The sequence below is a fragment of the Chiloscyllium plagiosum genome, unplaced genomic scaffold (assembly GCF_037043375.1).
Source record: "Chiloscyllium plagiosum isolate Xiang-an unplaced genomic scaffold, Cpla_swu_hap1 HiC_scaffold_2, whole genome shotgun sequence".
Lineage (NCBI taxonomy): Eukaryota > Metazoa > Chordata > Chondrichthyes > Orectolobiformes > Hemiscylliidae > Chiloscyllium > Chiloscyllium plagiosum.
The window spans coordinates 111,524,333-111,545,286 of record NW_028270140.1 but is presented as its reverse complement, the minus strand read 5'-3'; the positions used below and the strand labels follow the sequence as shown (position 1 = coordinate 111,545,286).

At 42.6% G+C, this 20,954-nt stretch overlaps 1 protein-coding gene across 5 annotated transcripts in view; it reads right to left on the bottom strand.

Moving 5' to 3' along the window:
• Positions 1-20,954, bottom strand: part of edil3b (EGF like and discoidin domains 3b) — a 204,969-nt gene that overhangs the window by 27,068 nt on the left and 156,947 nt on the right. For all 5 annotated transcript variants that reach the window (XM_043708595.2, XM_043708603.2, XM_043708609.2 and 2 more), the window contains 2 exons: positions 17,396-17,540; positions 7,447-7,631 (listed from right to left, as the gene is read on the bottom strand). In XM_043708595.2, the coding sequence (XP_043564530.2) occupies positions 7,447-7,631; positions 17,396-17,540 (330 nt within the window). The remainder of the gene's footprint in view (positions 1-7,446; positions 7,632-17,395; positions 17,541-20,954) is intronic.

Sequence of the window (20,954 nt, the reverse complement as noted above, 5' to 3'; positions counted from 1 at the left end):
CAGGAAACATGTTTCCGCTGATGGGTGAGTGCCGAACCAGAGGACACAGCTTAAAAATATGGGGTAGACCATTTAGGACAGAGATGAGGAGAAACTTCTTCACCCAGAGAGTGGTGGCTGTGTGGAATGCTCTGCCCCAGAGGGCAGTAGAGGCCCAGTCTCTGGATTCATTTAAGAAAGAGTTGGATAGAGCTCTCAAGGATAGTGGAATCAAGGGTTATGGAGATAAGGCAGGAACAGGATACTGATTAAGGATGATCAGCCATGATCATATTGAATGGTGGTGCAGGCTTGAAGGGCAGAATGGCCTACTCCTGCACCTATTGTCTATTGTCTCTTGAGTGAGAAGACCATCCACAGCAGACTTAATCAGGATAGAGATGGGAAAGTAGGACAATCCCCATCTGTCCCTTGATTAAACACCCCTATAACCAACTCATCATGGCAGGAATATCAAAGACACTACCTTGTTCAGAATTAGAATTAGAATCCCTACTGTGTGGAAACAGGCCATTTGGCCCAACAGGTCCATACCAACCCTCCAAAGAGTATCCCACCCAGACCCATTCCCCTATATTTATCCCTGACTCATGCACCTGACCTATATATCCCTGAACACTATGGGCAATTTAGCATGGCCAATTCACCTAACCTGCACATCTTTAGATTGTGGGAGGAAAATGGAGCACCCGAAGGAAACCTACGCAGATGCAGGGAAAATGTGCAAAATCCACACAGTCGCCCAATGCTAGAAGTGAACCCAGACCCCTGGTGCTGTGAGGCAGCAGTGCTAACCACTGTGCCATATATTGGGTTTCAAAGAATACACTCTGTTGTTTCACTGTTACCAAATCGATCAGCCTTTCAGGCAAATTAAAAATACTGATTTTGTTTACTGTTCTCACTGGAATGGACCATTGTTATTTTTTATCAGAAATTAAGGCAGGTCTGAAAAATGCACAAGAAAACATAGGCCGACATGTTGAATGTTACATTCCCCTGACAACATGCTTGACAATGGAGTAGTTTGTAAAAATGCAATGTGTGGCTTGCCTGCCTGACCCAGACTGGTTTCCCACTGTGAAAGTTGGGGATTGGGGGGAGGAAAGACAGCTTGCTCACCTTTGAGTCTATTGAGGCCCGTAAGCAGTCAAGTAATGGTCTCCTTACGTGCCTCAGCCTATTTCATCACTGATGACTGTTTGCTTCCATAAAGCGAGCACATTAGTGAACCATGTGGTACACTTTTTCCCTGACAATCAACAATAGGTTCAAGGTCATCATTAGACTCTTAATTTTTATCGAATTCAAATTCCACATCAGCCATAGTGGGATTTGAGCTGACATCTTCAGATCAACAGTCCAATGATAATATCACTACGCCATCACCTCTCTTTACTTTTACTAGGCAGCTTGCTGTTGGGCAAAGGATTGTACCCTCCTTGAAGCGTTCCTGATGCTCATTGGAAACACACTTCCCCCCAAGACCATACCATTTGTTTAACTATCCCCTGGGCCTCTCAAACCTAACCCAGGTCAGTCAGTCAGTCTTATTGATACCACTGCATTTGTTTTGGGGAGGCCCAGAAATGACCAACACTCGAGCCTGCAAATACTGGGACAAAAGAGCTGCCGACTAATCTAAATGGTTGGCCACACTCTCAGGCTGGAATCTTCCCAAATTGGGACATAAATCCTGCCCTGAGACAATTCACCTGTAAATGGCTACCATGCAACTGCTGGTGGACTTCTTACTGAAAATTTTGTAAGGGACAGATAGGGGAGTGTGGTCAATAGCAGGGAATATGATATCCTATACAGACTTCAAAGGACACAAGTGAGTTGAGACAAAACTTGGAAAAGTCTTCATTTCCACGGGGATGCTGTTTCCTTCCTAAGAATGAACAATACTTATAATTCTGGAACATCAACATTGCAAGGTTCATTTTGATTTTATCTATAGTTATGTCAGGTAAAAAATAACTACCCTGTGCAATCAGGAACTGTACCTGTGCAAGAATGTTTCAAATGTGCATCACAGATTTTTTCCTAACATCATCCATGTTCGTATGTCCCTTGTGTTAGCTTTGTTTTTAACATCTTTTTCCCTCTTATTTCATTGCAGTCTTTTCAGGATCTATGTTTCAAAATTTAACTGTCAAACTTACACTTAGTTACTTCACACATAGGACTGCAAGAGACATTGAGAAAGACTAAACTTGAGCTTTAAGCTCAATTAAAGGGAAATATTTTGCCGATATTTAGATTAGATTGCTTACAGTGTGGAAACAGGCCCTTTGGCCCAACAAGTCCACACCAACCCGCCGAAGCGCAACCCACCCATACCCCTACATTTACCCCTTACCTAACACTACAGGCAATTTAGCATGGCCAATTCACCTAACCTGCACATCTTTGGACTGTGGGAGGAAACCAGAGCACCCGGAGGAAACCCACGCAGACACGGGGAGAATGTGCAAACTCCACAGTCACCTGAGGCGGGAATTGAACCCAGGTCTCTGGCGCTGTGAGGCAGCAGTGCTAACCACTGTGCCACCGTGCCTCCCACAGTGTAGTAAAACGGGAAACGGTTAGATACTGTGTCATCATTTTGACAGTTTAGAGGGGGAAGGTGTAGAATGGGAAGTCATTGAGAACTGAAGCCAACATGAAATCACCAGTGTAAAGCAGATATCCTCAGGTCAGCTATACCAATGACTGGTGCTGCCAAGTGCAGGTCCTCGAGGCAAATAATCCTGATTTTCTTTGGGTGTGACAACTTGGAACCACTTTCACAAGGAGACTTGGGGCCATTGATGCTTTTGCCTGGGGTCCACAAATTTGCAAAGATTGGTGGACCACTGAATAGGATCTGAGGCTATTATATCAAGAATTGCCACTGCAATTGCTGCAGGCAACACAGCGAAAGGCATCTGAACGCAACAGAGACTAAAAGACAGCAACTAGAAGGCAGCAGTAACCTCTGCACAGAATCTACAGGCCAAGGGTCACTTTCCTGGAATTCTGAGAGCAGCAGTGATGACAAGTGCAGCCCTGTTGGCTCAAATGATCACCGACCTCTGTATCCCCATGAAGATGATGTAAAGCCATCAGGAGCAGGTGCCCATAAAGATCAAGATGATCATGACGCTTAACTGTTTTTGCATCTCGTTCATCCAAGAGCTCAGCTGCTGACAACTGCGGAACAATAGAATCCTCAGGCAAATTACTGCATCAGCGAGATGACAGATGCTTTACTTGGGAGGGCACCACTATAAGACTGATGCTGCTAGTCAAACCTGGAGGGTTGTATGCTTTGCCTCCCTGGCAAGATTTGCCCAGGTCTGGGCTATTACATACTGCACCCATGTGGGCAATTATGATTCTGGTGTGCTGGACCATCAGAGGTTCCTCGTCTCCTTGAAGGTCCATCTGGTGTGTGATCACCAGGAGGTGTGCATGAAAATCCATGGAATTAACATCATGCCTTTTTCAATTTCCACTAATTGATACTATTTTACTTGTGGCACTCATTTTACTTTTAGTCTTTTCAGTTTGGAATCTATGTCAAGTTTTAGATGTGGCCTGAAAAACAAATACAGCATTCTTGATAATTTGAGTCAACTATTATTTTTCTCCTCATTCTTAGCCAATAAAACTACTTCCAACACTGCTCTTTAAACCCACTGAAGTCTCCCAGCTGTTTATTTCAGCAATATGTGACAAAGAATTACCTTGGGAACTGATTAAACAGATATTTTTAATAGGCTTTTACCCAGATATAAAATGTTCATTCTGCTGGGTCTTGCCTGCGCTATCTTACTTTTATACTTTTCTATAAAAATGTGCTTTGTGTGTGTAAGCATCATTATTAATCATTAAATTCCTGGTAATGGGATTAAAAGCATTGCAAGTTTGGGTGTCAATGCATCTAGGCATATAGAAACTGCAAGCAGCAAATGATATTCTAAAGTGTACCATCAAATATTAGAACATGACTAAGACAATAATACAAGGAGATTGGATCAGTAATTGGCTTGCTGAAAGAAAACAGAGGGTTGTAATTGATGGAACATGTTCATCTTGGTGTCCAGCTACTAGCGGCGTACCGCAAGGGTCGGTGTTGGGTCCACTGCTGTTCGTCATTTTTATAAATGACCTGGATGAGGGCGTAGAAGGGTGGGTCACTAAATTTGCAGATGACACTAAGGTCGGTGGAGTTGTGGACAGTGACGAAGGATATAGTAGGTTGCAGAGAGACATAGATACGATGCAGAGCTGGGCTGAGAGGTGGCAAATGGAGTTTAATGTGGACAAGTATGAGGTGATACACTTTGGCCGGAGTAATCGGAATGCAAAGTACTGGGCTAATGGTAGGATTCTTGGGAGTGCAGATGAGCAGAGCGATCTCGGTGTCCATGTGCACAGATCCCTGAAAGTTGCTACCCAGATTGACAGAGTTGTTAAGAAGGCATACAGTGTTTTGGCCTTTGTTAATAGAGGGATTGAGTTCTGGAACCAGGACGTTATGCTGCAGCTGTACAAAACTCTGGTATGGCCACACTTGGAGTATTGTGTACAGTTCTGGTCACTGCATTATAAGGAGGATGTGGAAAGGGTGCAGAGGAGATTTACTAGGATGTTGCTTGGTATGGAAGGAATGTCTTATGAGGAAAGGCTGAGGGCCTTGAGGCTGTTCTCGTTAGAGAGAAGAAGGTTGAGAGGTGACTTAATAGAGACATACAAGATAATCAGAGCGTTAGATAGGGTGGACATGGAGAGCCTTTTTCTAAGTATAGGAACGGGGCAAACACGACGGGACACAACTTTAAAGTGAGGGGAGATAGGTATAAGACAGATGTCAGAGGTAGTTTCTTTACTCAGAGAGTAGTAAGGTTGTGGAATGCTTTGCCTGCATCGGTAGTAGATTCGTCAAGTTTAAGTGCATTTAAATCATCATTGGACAAGCAAATGGACGTACATGGAATAATGTAGGTAAGATGGGCAGATTAATATGACAGGGCGGCGCAACATCGAGGGCCGAAGGGCCTGTACTGCGCTGTAATGTTCTATGTTCTACGTTCTATTGGAGAATTAAATTGGTGAGTAACCAACCCAACCTCACCAATTACCTGCCAGTTGGGAGTGCTTAAACAATTACCATTATTTTGGAGTTCTTGTCAAATCTGTTACCAGTTTTCACACAACACAATAAATACACAGTTCAGTTTGGCTATTTTGGGGGACTGAACATTTTGGAAAGACTAATTACACTCTAAAGGAAGAGATAATTAATTAGTAGGCAACAACATGGATTTTAAAGAGGAAGGAATATTGTACTTCACAAACCCTGTAAATGTTTTTGAGGAAATTATAGATATGGCAGTTGGGGGATTGCGCCTAGACTATGATAAAATATCAGGCAGGGGACTATTGTTGAAGATTATGGAATATGCAATTTTAGGAAAATTAGCAAGTTGAATGAAAAACTGGTTAGAAATTTAAAACAGAGTGAGAGATGAAGGTTGAGCTGAAAATGTGTTGCTGGAAAAGCGCAGCAGGTCAGGCAGCATCCAAGCAGCAGGAGAATCAACGTTTCGGGCCTGAAGAAGGGCTCATGCCCGAAACGTTGATTCTCCTGCTCCTTGGATGCTGCCTGACCTGCTGCGCTTTTCCAGCAACACATTTTCAGCTCTGATCTCCAGCATCTGCAGTCCTCACTTTCTCCTGAGAGATGAAGGTACCCATTTGCTGGAAGCAGACAGTACAATATTAGACAGATCTAGTCCAGGATGCCTTCTGTTCACTGAATTCAATGATTAAATGGAGGGTGAGAAGGAGTAGGAGCTTACCCAAAAACAAATCCAAAAAACATATAATTAAGTCCAACAATCAAAAAATACTAATGAGGTGGTCAACAAAAGGCAAAACAAACCTGATAACATGCAATTAAATGCAGGGAGGCAGGAGGCTGGAAGAACACAGCAAGCCAGGCAACATCAGGAGGTGGAGAAGTCAATGTTTTGGGTGTAACCCTTCTTCAGGTCTGGGGGTGGGTGTGGTGGCAGCTGCAGATAAAGAGGGAGGTGGGGCAGGGTGGTGAAGTGGGCATAGGAGAAGACAGGTACAGGGTACAACTTTCTTGGTCAATGGTGGGGAATGAATCTGGGTTGGGGCAGGGAGCAGTGGAAGGGATGGGGAGGGGCTGGGAAGGGAGTCAGGGGATGGGGAGGGAGGGTATTTGAAACTGGAGAACTCAATGTTGAGTCTTCTGGGCTGTAGGGTGCCCAGGCAGAAAATAAGGTGTTGTTCCTCCAGTAGAAGCGTGGTTTGTTATGGCAATGGAGGAGGTCAAGGATGGTCATGTTGGAAAGGGAGTCGTTGGGGGAATTGAAGTGAGCAGTGACTGAGAGGTCCGGTCGGCCACTGCGGACCCGACTATGATGCAATGCCAGTTTGTGTGGTGTGAGGTAGTTTGGTAAATCAAAAATAATAATTACCTTTGGATGGGAGAGGTCATATTGCAGAAAATCCCAGGAACTTGTAGGTTCACAAGACATAAAAGGAAGTACCTCAGGCAGATAAGACAACAAAAAAGTCATGGAATTGCTTCTGCGGCGAAAGGTACAAATATGGAAGTTGAAATTAATAGTAAATTTGTCCTAAACCTTACTCAGAGTACAATTAGAGTACCCTTCACAGTTCTGGGCTCTGTGATGGATGAATGTTGAAGGATTAGGCAACATTAGGTGCACATCCACTGAGGTATAGCCTGGTATGAGGATATCACATAACAAAAGGTTTGAAGATTTGATATTGTTTTCATTAGAACAGGGAAAAGCATGATGCAATTTGATAGCAGTTTCTAAATTATGAAGGGATTTCAGGGACTGGACAAAATTGATGGTTTTGAATGGTTGAGAAGACATGGATGTTATAAATTTAAATTTGAAAGATTCAGGGATAAAAGAGCTGCAGAATTCTGTTTTTTATACAGCAAGCCATGAACCAGATGAATGCACAATGAACTGCTTCGATCTTGTAAATTCCATGTAAAATGATAAAATGGAATGCTCACTGACTTTTGCCATCACTCCAAAAGAATAAATCAGCATTTCACCGTTGAACTGTTTTGAATTCGAAGAGCGTACATAAATAAATAAATAAATAAATAAATAAAGGGCATTCAATTCAGTCATGGGATTATGGTTTCCACTTAAAGAAGAGATAGAGTGTTACATGAGATAACAAATTGTGAACTTCAAAATCTGGCTGCAGATTTTTATTAAACTACATTTTCTAAATTCTAGGAGCAAGAAATTTATTAGCAGGTTCCAGTTGGATTTATTTTAAACTAGGGCCTCCTTTGAATATATTAATTGGCAGCAGAGACACAGCAAGTGCACAGGTAATAAAAGATTCACAGTTTCAAAATTAAATGAATACCTGTAGCCACTGTGACTGATCACTGCGGCCTGATGTCCAAGCATTAATCTTCCCTTGTTTATCCAGACGGGCTTTACTAGGTTCCCACGTAAACATATCCATGTTTAGGGTCCGAAAGATGTTGGAAGCCGTAATCTGATAATCCTGGATTTGTCCTGACTTCATCCCCAGAGGCTCTGAGCAGCCTAAAGGAATAGAACAAATTTAAAATAAAACAAATACAGCACAATATACCAGACATTACCTTTTCATACATACAAAAATTCAGCAATGCTAAACTTGAATTTAAGTCATCATAGTGATGTTTTCTGTTTCAAAAACATGTTAAATCATTTGGCTACTTCTTTTCCTCATTATTTTTCCAATGTTCTAACCTCCTAATGCAAAGGTACCAGCTTCTTACTGTTTTAACGATGCCATTTGTCATCCAACAATTCATACAACTGAATTAATATTTGGGCATGGATGGAGATCACAGATTATTCAGTCATTAGTGGAAGTATAACCATACCCAAGATGTCTTCATCCAGCATTCACATGAGCACACTTCCAGTCTTAATATTAGCTAATGATCACACATGGGAATCCAGCTTGAATGTTGATCCCAGATTCAGGAGGCTGAAGCCAATCACTGCATCACCAAAGTTATCATCCCATCTGAGGTCTTATACTTCAGTCTAAATTTGAGATTTGATCTAGCTACCTGCTACCAGTCAAGGTATTGACACTCATCACTTGACATAGATTAGTGCTCTCCTTCAGAGCAAGAGATTATCATCATCTAAAATAATCTGCACACAAATGAAACATTAGGTATAAGCTGTCACACTCATGTTGGTATACATGATTTGGAGATGCCGGTGTTGGACTGGGGTGTACAAAGTTAAAAAATCACACAACACCAGGTTATAGTCCAACAGGTTTAATTGGAAGCACACTAGCTTTCAGAGCACTGCTCCTTCATCAGGTGGTTTGAGCAGCGCTTCAAAAGCTAGTGCTTCCAATTAAACCCGTTGGATTATAATCCGGTGTTGTGTGATTTTTAACTCATGTTGGTATAGATAGTGAAATAGGAGAAGCTCTGGCTGTGACTTCAATTGCATTAAATGAGGTAACCTAATATCTGACTTATGAGTAACATTTGAATGATTTTTAAGATGGTGAGTTTATGGGATTGGATAGGTGGATGGGGGGATGAGGCAGAGGTTTGGATGTTATAATCAGGAAAAATTGTAAAGTGCAGCAGAAAGCAGAAAAGCTCTGATTTTGCAAAGGTGGAACAATGGCATTTCTCTGTGTACCACTGCTGGGCTCAGGATTCACTTCACTTGTCTATAATTTGACAGATTGAAACTGGTAGCAGGTTAGAAGGTGCATGCTTGAAGTGCATTTCTATGTAATAATAAAAGGTTGTATAAATTGGCTCCAGTACTATATCTTATCATGAGGCTTTCTAAACACGCTACTGGCATTTTAAACATGTTAATGAGACAGGCAGCATCTCAGCCCTCATGCAGCACAATGGTAGTGTCCCTACCCCTGGATCAGGAGGCCTGGGTTCAAGTCCCACCCGCTCTAGAGGTGTGTAATAAAGTCTCTGAACAGGTTGATTAGAAAAATAGGCTAAAATAAACATAACATGTATGGCTTTTTGCAAGGCGAGTGCAGCTTTGGGGAAAAGATAGGTGTCTTTTACAGAGAGGAGAAGCAGAAATGTTTCTCTTCATTTCCCAAAGAATCATGAAGAGGTGATAGCCTCATAATATTGTTGCTGGACTCATAATCCTGTGACCATGGCAATATTCTGGGGACTTGGCTTTGAATAGTGGATTTTCAGTTTAATAAAACAATCTAGAAATGTCTCAAATAATACCATCACCATCCAAGGGTATGACCTGTGCCAAAAGACCTCAATGTCCACCAACAAGAATGGTTGGGCAGCAGCACTACTGACTGAACTAGTCAGGTCCTGAAGGCCACTGCAGCTAGACCAGGTCCATAGCAGGTGGTGAGGGAATCACCAAGAAGTAAAAACATACTTGTCCTCATCCTCACTAATTTGCCTGTTGCAGATGCATCCGTCCATGACAATGTTGGTCAGAGTAATCACCGAATGGTCCTTTTGGAGACAAAGTCCCATCTTCACTTTGAGAATACCTGTCATGAATTACACCTCTAATACAGTACAAAAGACAACAGACTTCAAATGGATCTTAGCAACTCAAGACCGGGCATCCATGAGGTGCTGTGGGCCATCAGCAGCAGCAGAATCATACTCCAACCTAAAGGCCGACCATATCCCATACTCAACCATTATCATCAAGCCAAAGGATAAACTCTGGTTAAATAAAGAGTGCAGGAAGAGCATATCTAAAAATGGGGTGTCAACCTGGTGAAGCTACCAAACAGGACTACTACCATGCCAACAGAATAAGGAGTAAGTGATAGACAGAGCTAAGTGATCCCACAACCAAAGGATCAGATCTAAGCCTGCAGTCCTGCCGCACCCAGTCTTGAATGATGGTGGACCTTTAAACAACTCATTGGAACATTGTAGAACGAGGGTCTACAAACATTCCCATCCTCAACGATAGGGGACACAAGCACGTGCAAAAGATAAGACTGAAGCATGCACAACAACATCCAGCTAGCATTGCTATGTGGATGATTCAAGGTGGCCTCCATCAGAGGTCTCCAGTATCACAGATTATAGTCTTCAGCCAATTTAGTTCACTCCATGTGATATTAAGAGACTGTTGGAAGCATTGGATACTGGAAAGGATATGGGCCCTGACAACATTCCAGCAATAAACTTGTGTTCCAGCGGTTACCATGCCCCTGGCCAAGCAGGACAGCCAAAATAGAAGCAAAATACTGGAAATATTAAAGGAAGATTAAAAATGCTGAAGAAACTCAGCAGGTCTGGCAGCACTTGGGAGAAAGAGAAACAGATGGTTCAACTCCAGTATGGCTCTTTAGTTTCTCTAGTATATTTTGGTGTTTGCTTGGTTCAGCAATTTGGCTGGAGTGATTGCAGGTGGGCCTAACATAGCCTCGAGTGAACCCTGCATTAGAGAAGAGTTTGGGTTCCCAGCAGCATCCATGTCCAGCGCAGATTAGGGAGGTGGTGGTGGAGGTGAGTTTAGGTCTGGGTTGGGATCCAGTGGCACCAGCTGTAGCTGCATTGGTGAGATGGGCCCGAAGTGGAGTCATGGCGGCGGCAGGGTCAGGTTTGGACCGCCAGTGCAATTGGTGTCACCTGCAGTGACGAGGTCAACTGAGGACTCACAGTAACAAAGGGTATCATGGAGGCAAGATGGTGCTGAAGAGCGGGCAACATTTATTCCAGTGGCGGCCAGTGAAGGGGGCTTGTGTCTGGCCAGCAGGCCCACGGCAGAGCACTTAACAAGAAGAATTGTAAAGTTGGACACCTATTCTTTATTTCTTCCTCTTTCTGCTTTTATATTCCATACTTTGGTTTATTTTTTCGTGTTTTAAAATGGTGCCGGAGAATGGCAACACCATACAACACTTTTCACTCTATTTTGTAACAAAATACTCATGACAAAACAATTAAAAGCAAAAGCCACAACACTGACATTTACCTGACAATGTGGAAAATTGCTCTGTATGTCCTATGCATGTACACAAAAAGCAAGTGAAATTCAATGCAGCTAAGTACCATCCCATCTGTCTTCTCATGATCCTCAATAAGCTTGTATAAAGTAGAAACTTTATTGCTGGAACAGCACAGCAGGTCAGGCAGCATCCAGGGAACAGGAGATTCGACGTTTCGGGCACAGGCCCTTCTTCAGGAATTCCTGAAGAAGGGCCTGTGCCCGAAACGTCGAATCTCCTGTTCCCTGGATGCTGCCTGACCTGCTGTGCTGTTCCAGCAATAAAGTTTCAACTTTGATCTCCAGCATCTGCAGACCTCACTTTCTCCTTGTATAAAGTACCATCAACAGTGCTATCAAACAGCAAAACAGCATTTTGTTAGCTACTGCCTGCTCACTGGTGCCCACTTTGGTTTCAGCTGGAATCATTTTCCTCCCGACTTTATTACAGTTTCGGTTCAAACATGGATAAAATTACTGAATTCCACAGATGAGGTAAGAGTGACAGCCCTTGACATCAAGGCTATATTTGACAGAGTGCGGCATCAAGGACCCCTGGCAAAACTGGAATCAATGGGAACTGGGGGCAAAATCTCCACTAATTGGAGTCATACCTGGCACATAGGGAGATGGTTGTGGTTGTTGGAGGCCAGTCATCTCAGCAGGAGTTCCTCAGAGCAGTGTCCTCACCCAACCATCTTCAACTGCTTCATCAATGATCTTCCCTCCAATACAACATCAGAATCGGAGATGCTCGCACAATGTTCAGCACCATTCACAACTCTTCAGATCCTGAAGCATTCTATGCCCAAATGCAACATTACTGGAATAACATCCAGGTTTGGGCTGACAAGTGCTAAGTATTTTTTTTTCTATTAGTTCACAGAATGTGGGAATGAATACTGATGTGGGATTTAAGAGTTTAATGATTACTGTGAAACCACTGTTGATTGGTGGAAAAATCTATCTGGTCCACTAATGTTCTTTAGAGAAGGAAACTGCCATCTTTGCCCAGTCTAGCCTCCATGTGAGTCCAGATCCAAAGTATGGGTAGTAGTACTAACTGAGGACCTCTTATAGAGAGCTGACACAGAGATGATTGGCTGAAAGGTCTCTTGCAGTGATTTGATTATGGGATGAGATATTGCCATTGAGTTCAGGCTGCATAGTTAGGTCAGGATGAGCAGTCATCCCATCAGGCTAAGGTGGATCTGAAGAGAACGTCTTCAGAGGGGGACAAGAAAGGCTGCTTTTATCGTGTGATCCCACAAAGAAAATTTACTGCCTCCTTGTCTCAGAGTTTTCCTATTCTGGAAGGCATGGCTCATGTGGGAAGTCCTTGAACCCAATCCCATTGACGACTTTGTATTTTGACAACACACAATTTTCTGTGTCTTCCTCCGTAATTTACATCTCACTAAAGCTTCTTTGTAACTCCTGGCAGTTTGGGATATTCTCATACATCAAGTTATTAAAACCATTACATTTTTATTATTATTTTTACTTACTATCATATTGTAATTATTATATTCAAATTCAGCAAACAAAACTTCTCTGAAAGTCCTCAGAAAAGTAGGTTTTATTCAAGAAATGTTCAGTCAAGTTCAGAAACTCATGTGGCAATCCAATTAATTGCTCTTTGCAATTACCCAAAAATGTGAGAGAGATTTCCATTGGGAATACCAATTATGTGGCAATTTTTCCATGATAAAACATTAAAGTGCTGTTAACTGTGCATACATCATATTTTATTGCAATGATTTTGCAGAAATCTTACTCTATATATGTCTATTTAGAACAGCATAGCTCGACCTTGATTCACACTGACTTTGGTTCTAAATTCCCCTTAGATGCAAAAGTGCAAATGCACATGCAACTAGAGATTTCACCTGCAGAAGCAATATTATAAATATGGAGCTGCTATAGATAGTTTGTTAGATTCAGTGATGTTAATTATTCCATGGTGCTTATAATCCTGTTGGTGCCTTGTATCTGATCATGCAAAGTAATATTGGAAGCTTGGAAATGCGGAGTTCAAACCCAACAGTAAGCAGTTGCAGACTACGGTAGACTGCCCCCGTGACTGGAGATCATAAATTAATCTAGGGAGGCTTAGAGAACAGCAACCAGGAGGGATATAAAGATTGAGGTGGGGGAATGGGATCTGAAAATGACAGGATAAGAAATTGCAGAGACAAAGAGAAAATTCCTTGAGTCAGGGACAAGTCTAGGTTAACTAGCAGGGATTTTGGGGATGAGATTTCATGACTGATGGACATTATGGCAGGAGAGATCATGAGAAGGAGAGATTGCAGGGTGATAGAATGAATGGATAAAAAAGATGGTTGCTTAAATCATAGTAACCGAATTGTGTTCAAATTTTCTAACAATAACTCCATCTATTCAGAGAGGGTACCGAGCCAACCTCAAAGCTGCCATGGTGAAACCAAAGGTAAGCAAGCTCATGGGATGCTGTCATAGGTTTTTCACAGTTACTCACTTAATAGCAGCTTGCCCCACCACACCCTGATCATAGCCTGTGTGTTTTGTGGGAGGTTAAATTTATCCTCATCTTGCTTTTGTGCGCTTCTCTGACCGTTCAGAAAGAGGACTAGTTTACATTTCATGGAAATATAGCAAAATATTATTCTATTTACAGAGCAAGAGTCATTAACTTCAATTCTTACTTGTATTTACATAATATCACAAATTAACGAAGGAACTAAGATTGTAGTTTCTTTTTCTAATCTCGGAGTCTGGCAAAAATTTGCCAGTGCAGCTTTCAGAGTCTATAACCTGTGTTGAACTTTTTGCCATCTGTGTTCATAATCAGAAGAGCGAGCCAATGGCCAATAATCCCTACTGTACAATTAGGATCAATGACATCCAAACAGAATTGGTGAAGTGCTTGCTAATTACTGAGAGCAGTGAACAAATTGCTTCTCATAAATCTATAGGGAAATAGCTTCAGTGCTTAGTTCATTAGCATTTTCATCACTTTTCATCTCAATACTTTAAAATTGTATTCATATGCCTAATTTTACAAGTCTTAAGTGCAATTCTTTTCCAAATGCCTTTTTTTATTTCAAAATTGGTCCAAACAAGCTAATACCATATCAAAATACTTCTGCAGTAGTCTCACACTAAAGTACAGGGCAGTGTATACTGTAATTCTAAAACCAAACAAAGTAACACTTCAAGGAATATAACTTATTTCTACTTTCAACTATGCTTAAAGAACCAAGGAAATAACCAAAACACTGACATTAAAAAACCATTACAGGTTACGTGACTACCTGTCTGGTTTGTTGGATGACAGAATATTATACTTCCACAGGCTACAGGCCAAAGTTCAACTTGTCCTAAAACAGTAAAACGGTGGATAAGATTGAAAACTTGAAGTGGAATATAATTCTGTCCATGGTAATGAGTGTTGAGCTGAAAATGTGTTGCTGGAAAAGCGCAGGTCAGGCAGCATCCAAAGAGCAGGAGAATTGACACTTCAGGCATGAGCCCTTCTTCAGGAACCCTGCTCCTTGGATGCTGCCTGAGCTGCTGCGCTTTTCCAGCAACACATTTTCAGTTCTGATCTCCAGCATCTGCAGTCCTCACTTTCTCCTCCTTAATGAGTGTTGAGGCAGATATAGCAGTCCATTAGGTATGGTAACTAGACGCCACCAAATTCCAGCCATGGCAGAACTATGGCATGGGCAGTCAGGCATGTCCTTCATGCCACACTGTGAATAAAGGCTCCAAAATGACCAATTATGATTGCCTAAGGCTCTTAGCCTGCCTCTGCTAGGGTTAACCTAGCTGCAGACATTCCTGATTGCTACTATCTGAGACGGGTCCCTTGATAAACACAGTGTTGGAGCAACTGGGCATTGAGCAATAGGTAGACTCTGGGGAGCTAGCCCCTTGCTCCTGCACCTAACCTCCCTGACTCCCCTCTCCTGAAGCACCTTATCCTACTGCACTTAGCTTAGTACTGGATTGTCTGTGATACAGGAGTACTCTTCCAGCAGCAGTCTCCTTCATGCATTGCTGTGTACAGGAGCTGTCAGTCTCTGAACAGCTCTCACTTGGCAGGAAACTCTGTGCCTGGGGAGCTGGTCCATGCCCTTGCCACTGCTTGAATGGCTTATGGTTCGGCAGGCGTTACGTGGAGGACGGAGTGCCACTGTCTTGCTGGTTCACTAGATAGTTGAATCGACCCCTGATGCTTGAAGAAGAATCCACCCTTTATTTCAGCATCTTTGGGAAGTACGAGGAGAACACACTAGCTAGAGTCTCCACCTTTGCATGCTGTAATGGCTTATACAAAATAACTACATTCACATAGATGTTGATTATCTCAGATTAACTTTCAAGTACTGAACATCTTTTAGAGCTTGCATGTTTAGTCAACAGCTGAAAGAAGATTAAAAAATAAGATGCTGGCAAGACACCAGATGCTATTGGCCTCTATGGATCGTATTATAGCAGGAAGCAAAATAGTGTGTTTGGCAGAATGGGGAATTGGTGGGAGGTGGTGGTGGGGGAGATAATAGTCATTACATCTCCCTGTGCGCCAACCAAATTTTGCAGGATATTGTAATTTTGCTCTGCGGTGGTCAATTTATGCAATTAGTTGAAGCAGAGATGTAAGGTTTGCCATTACAGTGATGCTGCAGCTTACCATGTTCATTTGTGTGCATGTAGTAATTTATCATCTGGAAAATTCAGCGTGCAGAGAAGGTCAGTCAGTGGCAGGAATTCATTAGGGAGGGGGCAATGGGTCCGTCTGCAGAACAATAGGACACTAAGGGAATAATATGTCAATGAGGTAGAACATGTTAGATGGGCACAGTCGGTGAGTATGGGAGACGGTAAGATAAAGGAAATATTTAGTCAGTCAGTTTGTGAGAAAGGATGAGTCAGAGAAAGACAATCAAGTCAATGAGAAAGGACTGGTCAGTAGGAAGGACATTCAGTCAGTTAGTGAGAGAGCACTAGATAGAATAAGACACAATAAGTCAGTCAGTATGAGAGGTGGATAGAGCCGGGGCAATTGGTCAGTTAGTATTGGAGCATGGGTCGGGTTTGGAGGGGGCAGACAGTGGACTAGTCATCGATCAGGAACAGATCAGAAGGGAATAATCATTCAAGCGGGAAGGGAGAGCAGGCTGGAGAGGAGACAATTGGTTAGTCAATGTGGGCTTGCAGGTCAGAAACGAAGATAAAGATCGAAGTTACAGCACACTTAGAGTCATAGAGTTATACAGCATGGAAACAGACCATTCAGTCAACTCATCCACACCAAGCCTAATATCCTAAATTGATTTAGTGCAGTTATATCAACTTTCAGAAGTAAATCAGCTTTATACACAAGGAAGAAAAGTACTGTAGGGAAATGGTGAAATGATGAAAATGAGATTGATTGATGCTAATTGGGTAGACCTTTCGCAGAGTGAGCAATGGCATAGCTGGCCAAAAGAATTTCTGTGATATAAGTTTGAAGAAAATTGGAGCAATCTGTAAATTAGTATTCAGTGCTGTGGTTTACACTGCATTTACACCACTGCATGAGGACAGGAATAACATTTAATTTTCTTCATTGAATGTTCAATCAAACAACAGTAAAGAGAAACAGATATTGAAAGTCAATCAATACAATCAGGCAATGGATATAATAAGAAGATATTTAATGACAGCTAGACTGTTGTCTGGTCATTGAAATCCTTCTTTGCAGAATTGGTGGAAGGGAAGGGGTACAGCATATCGAGTATAAAAGCTGCCCAATTCTCCAAGATAGGTGGGAAGTGAAACAAAACGAAAATAAATCAACCAAGATAGCAACAATATTGAAAGAACAAGACAGACTTGCATTCATATTGCACCTTCTCACGCTATTGAGAAATGTGTCTGATTTGAAATGAAAAAATAACGACCTTGTTTCCATAATGATTGGTTTCTGAAAGCACATTTGAGTCTGCAAGGCTCCTCAAACTTGTTTAATAATGAGCCAACTTCTGCCCTGTAATAATAATGCAACACTTTTCATCTGTGTGGTCCCTTGCCAGTCAACCAACAAATTTCAGTCTTGATTCCGTAAACCTTCGCTTGAACCTGTGAATGACTGCCTGTGTGATTAGGATTCATAACTAGTGATTAATCACAGTTGCAAATCCTAGAATTTTGATCGGAATTACATGAAGTGGAACAAATTCATTCCTGGAAAGCTAATATATAATTCATAGTTTAATCAAAAAAATTAATCACTTTCATAGCAAATCTTTTAAAGTAGGTATTTCCAACAGTACACATCCCAAAGAGTGTTAATTTACGATTACCTGACATTTCACAGCCAAGCAACTCCATCCTCAATGTACAGTGTCTCCTGCAGACTTGAGGATACAGTCTTATGTACTGGGCCTCTATAGGTGGATTAAAAGAATTTGCATGTGGAGTGTTGTTGTCGACATTTCCACGGAAGACCTGCAAATTTTGAACAGAGTATATTTAGTGGGACAGTGCAATGTGTCTGAGTTATGAGGTTGATTTATTGATGCAACAGATCTTTTGCCCACTTAAGGTGACCAGATTATTCTCACAAAGTATTACATTCAAACAGATTAACCTATACAATAACTAAACACATCAATGAAACAGTCTCTGCCATTATAAATCCCTAAGCATAATGGGACAAGGCAGCATCACAATAAAATGACCAGCTCCCAAGCTAGCTTTGAAGGAGAATTTATCACATGCCTGGACATATCTGCAAGGGTATTGGAAGATACATTACAAAATCAAAGTGGAGCAGCATAATGAAATGCAGGGAACATTCACTGCTTAAATCAATAGCTAGAAACAAATGTCAGAGTGTAATCACTTTTCTCATATACTTCTTAGACATATGTCTGCTTTGATCTATATAATGTGAGAAAACCAATGAATGAGTTATTGCCAGTATTAATGTGAAAATGCAGAATTACTTGTAAAGTGGATCACGTTCATTCCACCATAATGAAAAGGACCCTATGGTTGATAATGGAAATTGGAAGACAGAAAACCAATTTTGTTTTTATGTGCAGGGTAGCAGAAACTACCCAACCACAGACAAACAAGTGTGAAGAAAGAAATAAAGACATGCATTTATATAGCACCTTATATAACCTCTGGATGATCTAAGTCACTTTATAATAATGAAGCACCTTTGAAGTGTAGCCTCTGTTGTAACATAGGAGTTTTTTTTTCTTTTGTTATATTATCCCCACACTACCGCCTAACTGCGGCAGTGCTTATTTTTCCACCGCACCCATGTTGTGTGTGTGCAGGTGTGAGAGACAGTGAAAGATGCAAGGTGTATGAATCTTTATTCAATTTCCACCATCAGGAAGAAAAGAAACACCCAAGTGGCCAATGACAAGCAGTGCCCTTCACATCAAAGGTCAATGCTGTGTGATCAAACAGTGAAGGGGAGGGAAGGGATTAGATCAAAATAGAATTGGACGGGGAAATAATGCACTCCATTCCCTGCGGTGCCCACCTCTCCCTGAACAGCTCAAGAATATTGGTGGACACCGCGTGCTCCCTCTACAGAGACACCCGGGCTCTATTATAACCGCAGAAGTGGGGCAGGCAATCGGCCCTAACAACCCCCTCCCCGGCCCACAGCCTGGACCTGTTTATGGCCAGTTTGGCCAGGCCCAAGAGCAGACCCATGAGGAGGTCCTCAGACTTGCCCTCCCCCCCTCCATACTGGGTCCCCGAAGATCAGGAGCATGGGACTGAAGTGCAACCAAAAATAGAGAAGAAGGTTCTTTAGAAAATCAAAAAGGAATGCAAACGCCCACACCCAATATACACGTGGTCCACAGACTCCACAGCACCACAGAACAAGCAGTTGGGCTGAGAGTCAGTGAACCACTGCAATCTGTGGTTGCAGGGGACCGCTGCATGCAGCACCTCCACCCCAGATCCCCGAGAGAAAGGGGGAGGACTCCCACATAGAGAGCCCTCCACTGGGGATCACCACCACCCGGTGGCAAATGGGCACGCCAAGGTGTGTCTGGGCGGTGGATGAGGGAGAAGAGGTGGACGGTGTGCAGCAGCAGTCAATACAGTGCCTATCATTTTATGTCCTTAAAAGGTACAAAACTAAAATTCCGGAGGTGGCTCAGGTTGTGGAACACAGGTTCCCGGGGGAAGTACGGGACCATGGGGCCAATTTGAAATTCCGTAAGGGCAGACGGGATTCCCCCGTATACCTGAGCGTCCTCCAACTGGTGCACTACGTTGGGTCTGAGCACTGCTGTTCTAAGGCATCAATGGCAATGGCCACGAACTGGATGTCTACCGCTGCCCTGCTCGCTATATCCTGCGGCAGCGTCCAGCCAAGGCCCCCACCACCCAGCACGTCCCCGACCCTGGTCACCCTCGCCGCCACGGCCCTCCCCTCCGACAGCCACACGAACCCATGAGTACGGAGGTGCAGATTCCTGAGCAACGGCTCCCTGAAAACAGCCGCTACTCCTGCCAGAGAGTAGGTGCAACGTGTTGCGACCATGTTCCAGACAGTGATCAGGTCCTGGTAAAAGACAGGCAGCGTCCTGAGGGCGACCGCCAAACCGTCACGGTCGATGAACAGGAGCTGCATGTCATAGTTGAGGTTACGCACCTGGCGGAAAAAATACGTCGCCAAAGCTCACCACCTAGGAGGAGGCTCAACATAAAAGTATCACTGCATGGCCTAAAGATGGAAAATCACCACCTGGGTGCGAACACACACCAGCGACTGACCCCCACCCCCCCCCCCCCCCCCCCCCTCCTCAATAGGGAGACGCAGAACCTGCACAGTGACCCAGTGCATCTTTTTGTCCCAGAAGGAGTCGACCAACATTCTCTGGATGTCAGTGACAAAACCAGGAGGAGGGGCCAAATGGACCAACTGGTACCACAGCATGGCAGCCACCGACTGGTTAACATAGGAGTTTGTGCATAGTATCCAATCTGTGCATAGCCAATTCCCAAAAACAATGTGATGCTAGCCAATACTTGATGTCAAAATATTGAGTTTAATGTGTGCGTTATTACTAATGCATAAATCAGCTGAAACTAGTGGCAAGGAAGTGAGTTGCCATGAATTATGAATCATCTTAAGCTGCTGGCCAATGGTTTGGCTGTTAGGTTTGCAAAATCAGGAACTTGCTGACAATCTAGCTTGAATTTAGGAAATTGCTATACATATGTGTTAATTGCCAATTAAACTCCCCACAGCAACGTTGGGGTCTTGTACTGAACAGCATTTTAAAAAAAATGAAAATCTGTTCAAACCTCATCAGTTTGAACCTCATCAGTTCAAAAATGGAACAACTGAAATTATAAAACCTCAGAAAAAGAGCATTAGCTTTTGGAGATTTTGATCAATTTCAGTTTATAAATCTTATTTTTCCTTTTCCTTTTGTCGCTGTCTTAATTCAAACCCAATCTTTCTTTATCTGTCTTTATTACTCTTTACTTGATTTAACTCCTGTCCATCCCATTTCCTGCTCAGCACTTTTCCTTTTCTTTCTCAATCCATAAATGTCAATTTTAAGAGAGAGAGACTGGTGGCACCATCATTCAATGAAATCCCAGATGCCCTGTTGCTTTCAGCACACCATTCTCAGCTCAAACTACTGACAAGCTATACACATAAACTGAAAGATATGGGGAAATATCTAACAAATGGGATATTCCATGAGATGCACTGCTGCAGCAAATTTGCCAACATTTTAATTCAGCTTCCTCACACTGTCAGTATCAATGAGTCAACTGGCTAGTTGTCCCAGTCAGTCCTTATTCAAATGTTTCTAAACTCAACAAAACCAAAGGTGAGCCAATCTCTGTCATGTTTATATTTAGAAG